The sequence below is a fragment of the Colletotrichum jinshuiense genome, chromosome 3 (genome assembly GCF_051148585.1).
Source record: "Colletotrichum jinshuiense chromosome 3, complete sequence".
Taxonomy (NCBI): Eukaryota; Fungi; Ascomycota; class Sordariomycetes; order Glomerellales; family Glomerellaceae; genus Colletotrichum; species Colletotrichum jinshuiense.
Genome location: NC_139310.1, coordinates 2,657,293 through 2,669,495, shown reverse-complemented (window position 1 = coordinate 2,669,495; position 12,203 = coordinate 2,657,293). Strand labels below are relative to the sequence as shown.

Here is a 12,203-nt window from a genome sequence, read left to right as displayed (position 1 = left end):
CAAGCCTTGCCGCCGATAGGGGGGGGAACAGAAAACCAAGAAATACCAAAAACGAGACATGAAATAAAAAAAGAACATCGCGCACTCCGACCTCGTTGGCGCGTGACTCGTGTACTTCCGAGTCCAGTATGAACGAATCCTCTTTTCGCTGGCCCCCCTGCACCTCGCTCAACAGCTCCGCAAGGCGAAGCCAAAAAAACGCTCACAAACACGCTCCTTAAAACATGATCCACTCCACTTCGACCCCGGGACCGCCGATGCACCTCGTCCAGTTGAACGGGCCTCGGCGCATCGCCTCGAGCTTGACGGCCGCCGGGCTCCGGGGCTCGTTGTCCTTCCACTCGCCGGCCCAGAGCCTCTCCAGCACGTCGAGTGCCGCGAGGTTGTTCATGTAGCCCGACCGGGCCATAATATCGCGGCACTTGCTCCGCACAATGTTCTGCTGCAGCTCGTTGACGCACTCGCTGCCGGCAACGAAAAGCGGCCACAGCAGGAACTTCTCCGCCGCGCTGCCCGACTCGAGGCTCGTCGCGTAGTAGACGACCTGCGACACGAGGTTCTGGAAGTTGCTGTGCGTTGAGGGGACGTTGGGCGACGCCAGCCGCTCCGTGTAGAGCAGCGCGGCGTAGCGGAATGCCTCGGACAGCGATCCGAGGTCGCGGACCTGCGCCGCGGTGGCCGGGGCGGGGAGCGAGGCGTGGACGCGCGCCGAGTCGAACTCCCAGCTCTGGAGCGCGAGGCGGGCCTCCTTCCACTCCCGCCAGAAGTTGTTGCGGTGGTCATCGTACGTGGCCGACGAGCAGAGTGCCGAAGTCACGAACTCCTCCTCGTCTAGGGTTGAGCCGAAGCCGTTGCCGTCGAAGCGGTGGCCCGGCAGGCCGTAGACGTCGCCCATTTGCTGCTGGTGGTGCAGGCCGCCGTTCATGTTACCCTTGAAGGCGTGGCCCAGCGGGGAGCCGAGCGGTGACTGCGAACGCGACGGGATGTTGCGCGCCATGGGGCTGGTGACGAGGTTCTGGACCGCCCGGTGCTGGGACAGCAGATTGAGCCTGCCGAGCTTGCTAATGGTCTTGAAGAGCTCCCGATCGCAGCCGACGAGGTTCTCGGCACCGGGGGGCAGGAGCTGGGCATCCGGCATGACTCCGTAAAAGGTAGAGTTCAGCTGGGCCTCCCGGTCGTTGATGCTGGCCGAGATGGCGTCGAAGTAGGTGAAGATGGCCTCCATCCACGCAGAGTCACGGGACGGCGCCAGGTTCTGCGACCGCCGCATCGCCAGGATCTTCTTGACGCCGGCGAACTGGGTGTGGAACTTGGCAATGCCGGATTCTACCATGCGGTAGTGGCAGAGCAGCAGAATGGTTGCCAGGACCGAGTCATGGCTGGACTTGACCGGGTCGTTGAGCTGCTGGTTGAGCAGGTGCACGGCGAGGTTCCTGTGCTGGTACTCCTCCGAGAGGGATTGGTCATCGGGCTGGGCGTCGGCCATCGACTCGGCGGTCGACTTCTCGGCCATGAGCTTCTCGGAAAGCTCGCGAGTGTCCTGGCCCAGGCTGAGCCTCCGCTTCATCCGTAGGTTGCAGGCGGACAGGGCACAGATGGCGTGCTGGAGGCTCTGGCTGCTCGCAGCCAGGTGGAGGATGTGCTCCCGGTACGGGTTGCTGGGCCCGTCCATGAAAACCATGGAAGGGCACATGATGTTCTTGTAATAGTCCATGAAAAAGGGCATCTTCGCGATGAGGTCCGAGTTGACGTGGACGGCCTGGGGCTCGAACATGGTCGGCCACTGGGCCGAGGCCTGGTGATCCGAGTGGTGAGGCGACATCTCTTCCGGGGGCGGCGAGGTCCAGACATGGCTGGACGAGTTGCAGCTTGTGCTATATGCATCCATCTCGGGAACGCCTAAAGCCGTCACGTCAGCGAGCTTGATCCTATAGTAGAGCCGGACAGGCCGTCTCACTCAGAGTGTCACACTCCCGCATCAGTTTCTGACTCAACTGGCTCTCGAAGTTGTCCATGTGCGACGTGAGGCTCGAACTGTGTTCGGAAGGGGCGTAGACGAGGCTCGGGCACGACGTCGGGGCTCTCTGGTCAATGAGGATGGCCGAGATGGGGCTTTGGGGGACCGGCGAGCCGTGGGTGCTGTAGCCGTCGTACATGATGTTGGGGCTGTGCAGGAAGGGGATGTCGTCTCTCGAGTATGAATGGCTGATGGGGGACATGTAATCGGCATCGCTCACGGACTCGAGGGACGAAGACAGGGCCCCCGAGATGGGAATCGGCCCAAGGTGAGCTCCCAGCTTCCGATAGCTGGGCCCGTCGGTTGGTATGCTGCTGGAATACGGGAGGCCGCCCCAGTGCCCGGCCGTGAGAGACGGCGTGTGCTCGGGATGTGACATGGAGAGGAGGTCGTAGTTGTGAGGGTACGGTGTTGTGGGCGCCGAGCCAACGTGCTCAGGCGAGAAGCCGGCATCGTCGCGCGTATTCCTCCGAGACATGTCGTCGGCGTCGGCCCAGCCTGCGCTGGTGGCCGTTGAGTTTGCGCGGGGACGCGGGGGCGACTTCTTTGCAACTCCAGCCACGGGCGGCGCCTTTGCGATGGGAAGAGACAGGCCGCGCAGCTTGCCTCTGCTCGCGACGCCGACTCCCCAAGTCAGCTGCGTCTTGTAGCCAGAGCACTCGTTGCCGATTTCGAGACATTGCGAACAGTAAGGGCGCCTGCGGTCACACTTGATATTCCTCTTGGAACATGTGAAGCAGTCATCGGCAGCACCGCCAGCGGGAGCGCGTCTTCTCCGCTTGCGCACAGAGGCGGCGGCGGCGGCATCCTTGGCTTGGGCGGACTGTTGTTGGGTTATAGGAGCAGTCATCTTTTCTAATTGAGATGCGGATGTAGGAGTGTCAAGAGATGGGTGTGGCACATGGGCGAGACCGGCTGCCGGTCAGGATAGAGGCAGGAGGATGATCTGGGTGTCCGACAACAGGCTGTATGAGTGGTATGGATAAATTGGTGTTAATATGGAAAGATGGTATCCTACTGCAGGTGAAAGCAGAAGATGAAGGCAAAGGGATAAGTCAAGAGACACAATAATACACGTCCAAGTTTGGCAAGCCTTGGGGAGGAGGAGGAGTGTATAAATGGATCGAGCCGTGTTGAGCGTCCTCGAAGGCAACGACTAGGTTGCATGGATGAGAGATTGGCTAGAGATATACTATGGTACAAGCGGCGAGCATGGATCATGGGCCTCACGAAGCAACTCGTCTGGGGGAGGGTTGCGGGTATTGCACAAGCAGTCTGAAAGTACATCATGTGCGTCGACGGGGGGTAGGAGGCAACTTGGGAGCACCGACGAGGGTGGGGGGGAGAAAGGATGAGCAGGAGGAGTAGGGGAGAGAGAGAGAGTGAGAGAGACGACAGGGGGCGGCGACGTCGACCGAAGGAGAGAAACCTACGTGAAGGCGAGCCGGGTTGTGTGGGTGTGTGAGGAAGGGAAGCCATCGGGGAGTGTGCCTCGTCTCTGGGTTCCTGGCCGTTCTCTCGATCTTAGTGGGCGGGGGGGACTGACAGCTCGAGAGACACAGCTAAAAGTAGCAGGCAAGGCTAGAGAGGAGCAGAGAACAAACAAGAGCGAGTGGGAAGAGAGAGTGGGAGGATGAAGTTGAGCAGATCAGCGGGTCCGTTGCCAGATGTCTGAAGAGCAGGGGGGTGCCTGGCAAAGAGGGAGTCCCATCTCATTGCAGGTACTACGCCCAGGGTTCTAGGTACCTTGCCTTTCGCTGGCTTGCCCGCGATTTTAGGTTGTTCTGGTTAAGATGGTGGCCGGTCGATGCGACAGGGGACCCCTGTTGTTCTGCATTTTGGAGGGGTTGCATGCCTCTCACCCTTTTTACCCCCATTTCAAGTGTGAGGTAGTTTGGTGGGCATTATGTGTTAGTTGACGATGTTGGAGAAGCAAGACGGCGAGTGCGGAGTAACCAACAGAGGACGGACTGCTCGAGAGGAATAAAATAAAATGAAAAGAAGAAAAAGAGGATGACGATGATACTGATGATAAGGGAGGGCGGGGATTCCAGGTTAAGAGGCGCCTAAAAAACCAAAAAAAAAAAACCCCCCCCAGAAAAGAACCAAGAGAAGAGTAGTCGGGAACAAACCTCACGGCTGGCGTGCGCTTGTCGCTTCACCTTTGCCTGGCCGAATGAGCCCGAATACCATTATCGACAATGTCCGGTCTCCGCCGTCAGTATCACCATGGCTCATGACATACGATGAACGGAGATTCAGTCCGGCCGCTGCAAAAGCACCCGTAGCACGGGAGGCCAGCAAGATAAGACGTGATAGAGGATTGCGGGGGGAGGCGACGAAACGGAGAACCAGCAATGCATGCACACCAGTCAAGGCGAGCAAGCGAGGATAAGACATCCGTTTTGGCGGCGCTTGCGATCCCTGCCGCGAGGTATCGGGCCCTAGAAACTCGTATTCACCGGTACCTGGGGATGTCCACAGCCCGCGCGAGCCCACCTATCCGCCTGCGTCTCTGACGGCGTGTCGGACAAGACGAGACAATGGCGGTAGATCGATCTCTAAAAGTAACCACCGCGCGGGTGACTTCTCGCGGGCTTCCACTTGCCACAAATATGCCCATAGTCGCCGAGTCTCAGATGGAGTGTCTAGCGCAAATCAGGCGGAGCGGAGGAGAGACAGCTTTCGTTCTACGGCCTGTCAGTGTGCGCGCTGCGCAGTCGGTCAGTGTCGGTCGGAAAATGGACACTGCGCTCCAGCCCGTCGACTGGCAAGCTGGCTGGCTTGGTTGCTGGTGGCCGTTGCTGCTCCTTTTTCGCGCCTAGCCTCAGCCTAGCTCAGGTCCTTTTGCAAACCCACCAAAAACCCACCCTCCTACTCCCTGAGTTGCCCCCTGCTAGCGACTCGATGCGATGCAATGCTGCTGCATCTGCCGCGCTACAGGCATGGCAGGACAGGGCCGGGCATGCAAGGACAACGACAACGGCGAGGGCGGAGACTGTGACCGAGGCCAGGGTGACTGACAGTTAACCAGCCAGCTTGCGTGCTTCTTCTGCATCCAGAATCTCAAGAGGCGTCAGTGAAGAACGACAAGCCTGGGCTGCAATTAACTTTCGGCCTGCTGCGGGCAAGGAACAAGGCGCCGTGAGCTAAAAAAGACGCGGACAATTGTCTTGGACGGGGGTGAGGCTGGAACGGTACTTGGAGCCTGGATGAGTGGACGAGGTGAGGTAAGGTAGGCCCTCTTGTCCGTCTTATTAATCCAAGTAGCGTTGATTTTCAAACCAAGTAACGGAGGAGAACGGACCAAGGGACATGATGTTTAGATGAACTGGCGGCAGCGCTCCTCCCATCGGCAGCACTAATCCCAGCCAATGACAGGCCACTTCCTGGCAATCCCGTCCGGGCTCCTTGGCTGAGGTGACAAGAGGAGCCACCAGCCAAGCAGCAAGACGGCCTCATAGGGTTGAGAGCGTGTCTCTTGAGAGATTGCGGTGGTAGAGGACGAGGGAAGAGGCCCCACGAATAGTGAGACGTGGGCGAGGAAAGCAGCAAAATGCATGTGACGAGGGCGAATACGGCTGTGGCGCGCAGATGATGCCGGTAATTGCTGATTGTTGTTGGCAATTGCTGTCCGGCTCTGGTGCTGCCATGGAGTACGGATAGAGCGTCTAAAAAGGGCGAGTGAGTGGGCAAATGATGCTCATGAGTACATGTCGGCCGCCGTTTGAGGTACGCAACAATGGCCGAGAGGCCCGCGTCAAATGGCAGGTATCTCGAGCGGCGAGTGTTGGGTATCTCTCCGTCTCCCCCTGTGTCCCTTCGGTACGCTTTGCCTCGAGCCGAGTAGCTGACCAGGATGATGACGGGGCAGACCATCGGTCAACTCCAGTCTCGAGCCCACCCCACTCATGAGTGAACAGCATAGCGTCCACTACATGGCATGTATCCGTCGCAGGGCAAGACAGGGCAGAGGGCGCTGGACAACAAACGACGACGGACGAACCCCCGCGCCCCACGACGGAGGAATTCCTGCCCAGGGTCGCTTCGATGGAGGAGGCTTCCTATTGCCGTTCTGCTCCAGTCCCGACCCTGTTCCTGTTTTCCAAGCCAAGCAAGATGCAGGGCGTCCGTGCCGACCACACGAGTTCGAGGGCCAGTGCGACAGCAAAGTCCCCCGGCAGACAACAAGTCATGTTTGGCAATCTTGGCCTGTCCCGCTGTGTGGTTGATGGGGCTTGCGGTGGAGAGAGGGCAATGCCAGTTCGCATGTGTCTAATATCCGTGGCATGGCGTACGGATACTCAGTATCCATTTTCGATATCAGCGGCGCTTGTTTTTTAAGTGTCCGTTATCTTTATCCCAGGAACCCTGTCCTTGAGGCGCTCTCTCCGACCCCGAGGCAGGCAGGGCAGCCAAGGCGCTGCCAACTCAGTGTACCCGGTAGGGAAGGTTTTGGCGGTGAGATGGGGATACTTTTGTCGGCTGCTGGATCGTGGATCACGGTGACGGATGATGACGATGACCATGGCCATGAGGATGATGGAGGCAGGAATGGATTGTACGGCTTGCCATGGTCCGTCTGTTTTTGGCCGGTGTCTTGCTCAGACGCGGTTGCCGTTGAACAACTCAAGTGGTCGTCGTCGGAAGGACTGGGCGCCTTGCCTTCCTTGGGGTTAGGCAATGTAAGGTAAGGTACGTAGAGGCAAGGTAAGGTGAGTTCAGGTGAGGTGGTGTGCGATGTGTGTGGAGAGGCGGGATGCAGAGTCGTCCCGGCCGCACTGGGGAATTCGCGCCGGTACTCGAAGCACAAAGGAAAAAAAGGCACCCGAGGACATCAGGTACGGTACCCCCCGAGGCACAGTAGTACAACTGTAGTGTAGTAGTGGGCATTGGCATCTCCAAGACTCTAATCCTATGCAGGGTGCCACACCGGGTTTCATTCACCTTTTTCCCGCTCCAAGCATCTCATCACACTGAATCACCCTCCATTCCGCCAACCCCAAGCACATTTGTCCGGGGGGGGCTTTCGCTGGAATACTACAGAAGGACAGGCGGCGGCGGCCGTCGAATTCTTGGCCTTGCCAGTTGCTGCTAGCTTCGCCATGGCGCTGCGCCCAGGAGCACCAGAGAGTCTCATTGCAGGCCATTTGCAGGCTCGCGCAGCCTCTAGCAGTGCAACAGAACGGGCGGCGCTTTCGTCAGAGCTTCTATGCAGACTTCGACGCGCCTTCTGCCGCCAGGCAACCATTTCAAAGGCCAACCACCTTCGTGAGAAGTGACTTGCAGTCGCAGGTCAGGCGCAAATGGCCTAGAAGGGGGGAGAACAGGGGGAGGAATGGCACACACACACACACTAACTCACACACACACACACTCACTCACTCTCACAGTCACTCACCCACACTCACATACACTGACACACGCACCTGCTCCTTGACACCATTCCTTTACCGTCTGTACCTGCCTTCTGCCCTCCTTCCCATCCTTGGCCAGCGGCTTGCTTCGGTAACCTCTGGGGATTGCTAAGGAAGGAGCCGACGAAGGAAGAAGGTCGACATCGACAACGACAACGACGGGCGTTCTGGATTCTCCCGTCATCGGCGCGCAGGACACTCACTCATTCAACCCGTTCGTTAGTCCCATCTCGCAACCGCTCATCGGACGGCCGAAACTTGTCGCAAACCCCCCCAGTCGACCCTCGCTGTCCGATACTCCCCTGCATCAGCCTCGCTTGTACCGCAATTTGTAAATGACATCTGGACGGCCGAACCGTCAATCGAACGGCCTCAACCAACGCCGCAAGCACAATCGCCGCGGGAGTGTGACTCGAACCAGTAGCAATAGTCCGTCCCAGTATAGATCGTAACTTACAGAAAGCCCTACCATCTGCTACTGCGTCTCCATATCGCCGACATTCAACAAAAATTCACCTCTCAGACCAGACAGCCTTGGCTTCGCCTGTCCGTTCGCCTGCCCTCCCCCCCCGACCCCCGGAGCAAAAGTACCAAGGCTACTCGTTCCAAGTACAGATACTTGTTCGCCAGTTCGTCGTGTCTCAATCTTGCAGGAATGGCGCCGTTATCTTGGTTTCAAGGACATCCACCCCAGCTTCATTTCACGACAGAAACCAAGAAACTAACAAAAGATGCTGGCTCAGGTTGCGCTGGCGCGAGTGACAGACATCATGACTGACACTGCACGTCCCCATGGCGCTAGCCCGCTTCGTCAGTGCACCAGTCTGTCTGTCTGTCTGTTCTCCGTCAGAATCCTACTCCATCAAACTATCAACGCAGCCTTGGGAGATAGAGAATGGCATGTCGAGCCCAGCAGCTGGGCCAAAAGAACGGCAGAGCGACGGGCGGGATCGTCATCGTGGGGCTCGCCGGAGGTCACCCCGGCTCTTGTTTTCGACATCGGCCACCTCCATCCATCACATGCTTTTCCCCTATTTGCTGGTCTCGGCCCTCCCCTTCCCCATCTTTGCTATTTTGATAGCGTCCAATCTGTGCCCTGAGGCTCCCCCCCGAGTCCTCCCCGAGCCCACATCGGACCCGACCGACAACTCCTGTTTGACTCTCATGGCCCCTTACCGCCGATATTGATGAGCGCCCTGTGTCTTTTGGTCAGTGCTTTTATGTTGCTGGGATGTGCAAATGGAAAAGCTGATGGCTTCGCCTGCCTTGGGGGCGGACACCACGGCGCAATTCGGCGTCAGCGACGCCTCAACTTTACGCCCTTGCCAGAGAAACCCCCAACGCAACCTCGTTGAGGCAAAAAAAGTTTTTTTTTATCTCGAGAACCAAGACTCGCGGTCAATAAATATTCATGGCCCTGCCTGCAGCCCGCGACTCATGACGATGCTTCCTGCCCCTGAAAGACGAGCCTCGGCCTATGTGGATTATATTGGCTTGACAGACAATGTCCGAAAGATCAACAGCCCGAAACCAGTCAACTTCACTTCACAGAATAGGTCCCCCTGTGATTGTGCATTGCTGTTTTGACTCCCGTCATCTCAACTACCGCAAGGCTGTGGCTGTGCGACGGGACAACGGGAGAGCCGTGGCCAGGAGTCTGGTTGACGTGCATTCGATTTGATTGTGAGACATGCGCAGCAGTCCCAGCGCCTCGCATACGGCGAATCACTGTACACCAAATGGCCGGACGACACCAGGAACGGTAACCATGGCACCAGGGACCTTCGTTTCTCGACCAAGGTAATATCGGAAGGACCATCGCGCTTGGTTTTACTGCTGTAGAGGTCTTCCCAAAGCGGCGGCGACGACGTCGTCGTCGAGGAACCGCCTGCCAGTTGCGTCTCCTTTACTCACACTCTGGCAGCCACACCAAAACAAGGAGCGATAACGATTTCCGCCTAGCGCGAGGATGCGATTCGGGGCGCTAGAAGAGCCGAGGAAGCATGCATAGAAGCTCTCAAAAACGCCATTGTGCGGTCAGGGGGGGGTCTAAGCCTCACTCGATGCAAAAAGCCCTCGAGCCGTTAGCGCGTCGACCGGCTCGTCCCCCGTTGTGACGAGTTAAATTCGACTTTACCGTCCTCAAGTGCCCGCCTCCCGCCATCCGTCAACCGTTACCGCACGCCCAAACTCCTCCGGCCAGAGCAGCCAGCCAGTCGACAGGGCGAAACACTCTCAAGCTCGGTTCGCTGCCGTCATCTGCTTCCTTTTCGCTGCAAGTCTCCCCCCCACCCCCAACCTTCGGTCTCGGGGTGGCTGGCTTTGTGGTTGGTCAACTGGCCCGCACGACAAGAATCGTCGCTCAGAGGCCACCCACACGATCCCCTCGTGCGTACGCCTACATGCGTACACAATCTCTCCCACCCACCACTACTCTCGCAGCACCCCTGATGCCGGTTTAACTCTATCAGGCTTGAATAACATGATTGGCCGCGGGTTGTTGTGATGGCCAACACTATCCCCTCGAGGCCACCTTACCGTCCACTCGACCAGTCAGCTTTGGCTGGCGGCGACGAGGACCTCTCGTCCGTACGACATAGGATCAGCGATAGAGTGGCTTGACAACCTGACAGTCTGATGCTTCTCATCAAACCGCGGCCGTTTACTGGATGGCAAGGGCAAGGCCGGGACTACACTAGCCATTGCTCCTACTTTTCGAGTGAGCCCACCGCCACTTCAGAACCCTAGAACCTGCTCCTCAATTCCACGCTAGGCCGGCCAGTGGTGAGGTGAGCAGAGGGGTGACCCCCAAACATGCCCCGCCTGGGCTCCCCCTTCACTGTCTCTACATGTATCCGGACTGACAGTGTTGCGCTGGTCAAGGAACCATTGGCAAGGTCGGCGCAGGATGAGTGCGCACACAACATCCATCTTTTGAGGCCTAATCATGTCATGGTACAGGCAGGACATGCCCCTCCCAATCATTTTGCCCGCAGAGCGCCACGGCCGTCACTGTCCGCTTGGTCGACTCTCTGATGACATGACATGTACCTGGCCCGATCATCCCGCGCACCGCTGTGAGAACTGTTTGCCAGCTGGCTCTGGCTGGGGCCCCTGCTTAATATCAACCCCTGTTCTTCGAGCCGTCGTTTACTTCCTGAACCTCGACACTTCCAGACTTTCCGCCGACTGGTTCTGGCATGGCAAAGCACCTGCCACCATCCCTGCTCGGAAATTTGCAGCAGCACTGACATCGGCGGTTGACTGGCGAGGTTGCTTCAACTCGATAACCCCAGTCAATGTCAGTTGATCCCCTTGTCTTATGCTCGGGCTCCTCTCGACATGGGTGTCTCAACAGGTGGCCGAGAAAAAGAACCATCATCAAATTCGTCAGTTCGGCGCAATGCCTTTTTGATTCTGTCTTGGAGTCATGATCGTCCCTCATCTGTCCCTCTCCATACCGTGTCGCCGAATCGACTCGCCTCAAGCCTCGGAGACCTAGAGTGATTTGGCGCCGTCTGATTGGGCGCTGCAACGTTGCAATCACGATCTCAACGCAGACAAGCGTGGCCCCAGTACTAGCGAATGACAAGCGCCAACGACCGCCTCCGATGGCATCGACTTGAGGTCGCGAGGCGGAGTAGACTTCACAGCGAAAAGCTGCTGTATTTGCCCTCTAACATCTTACAGCTGCGCTGAAGGAGTGCGAAGGAGCACTTGTGCGCCTCTTCCGGCGGTCTGCCTCCTGCCTTGGTCCCAGGACTGTTTCTTGTGTGTCTGGTCTGGGGCGGTGGCGATACTCGGTTCGTCTCTGTTATTACGGATTTGTTCAGATGCATCGATCCGCCCACACACGCAAATTAGACAATCAGGACTGCAGCTCCAGCGCTTACTAACCCAACTGGTCCCCCCAATTCCTAGACAAGGACTGCCAAAATCGCCGGAGCCGCGGCAACTTCATAAAACTTGTTCTTAGTTGCGACCACCTATAGGAACCCGCCCGATGGATAATTAGTGAGCAGATAGCTTCCTTTCTGTATTCCCTGGCCGAGCTGGAGTCGCTTGCACACGCCCATAGTACCGCTGGGGCTGTGAATCGGGATGGGATGCGGTCATGTCAATATTTGGGTGTCTGCACATATATGCGGCCTAGTTACACAGAAGGATCGCCTTACTACCACTCATCCGTATTAACTCTTCCCCAAGGGTTCATCAAGCGGGACTCTAGAGATCTGTCTGGCCAGCGGTCAGTTAAGCTCGTCGCGTGCCTCTCGTCTCGTGCCTTTCCCCGCAAACCGCCCGGGTGCGTTCCGTGGCCACAGCTTTTGCGTTCCCCTAGTGTGCGATACCGAGGGGGAGGTCTGACAAGACGCCATTACTAAAGACGAGCCTCGAATTTGCTAATGCCAATGTCACATGCCGCGCTTCTTTCTCCGCACAAACAAACTGCACAAAAAAAGGACGATCGGCGGGCGTTCAAGCAATCGTGATTCCACTTTGGCGAGCTTTTGACCGTTGGCGATGGGAAGACGCGGACGAGCCGTCCCTGATGCGGTTCGATGGCCGCTTCCCCGCATTCACGTTTCTTAGCAAGCGTCGACAGTCACCTCTTGTTTTTCTTCTTCTCGATGGATTGTGAGGCTAGCCGGCACGCTATCTCGAGTCCCTTTCTTGGCAGGCTGCCGACTCGGCTTCCGTTCAGATTAGGGGTTCTGCTAAGATGGATATCTCAGCCTGTTAGCCACCCCTAGGCTGGCTGTTCTTCACTT

At 57.7% G+C, this 12,203-nt stretch overlaps 1 protein-coding gene across 1 annotated transcript; it reads right to left on the bottom strand.

Annotated features, from left to right (window-relative positions):
* Positions 1–217: 217 nt before the first annotated feature.
* Positions 218–2,867, bottom strand: EsH8_III_000754 (transcription factor domain-containing protein; the record flags this gene model as incomplete). The annotated part of the gene is made up of 2 exons (XM_083262479.1): positions 218–1,899; positions 1,958–2,867. The coding sequence occupies 2 exons, from the start codon at positions 2,865–2,867 to the stop codon at positions 218–220; spliced, it is 2,592 nt and encodes an 863-aa protein (XP_083122966.1).
* Between the last annotated feature and the right edge of the window lie 9,336 nt (positions 2,868–12,203).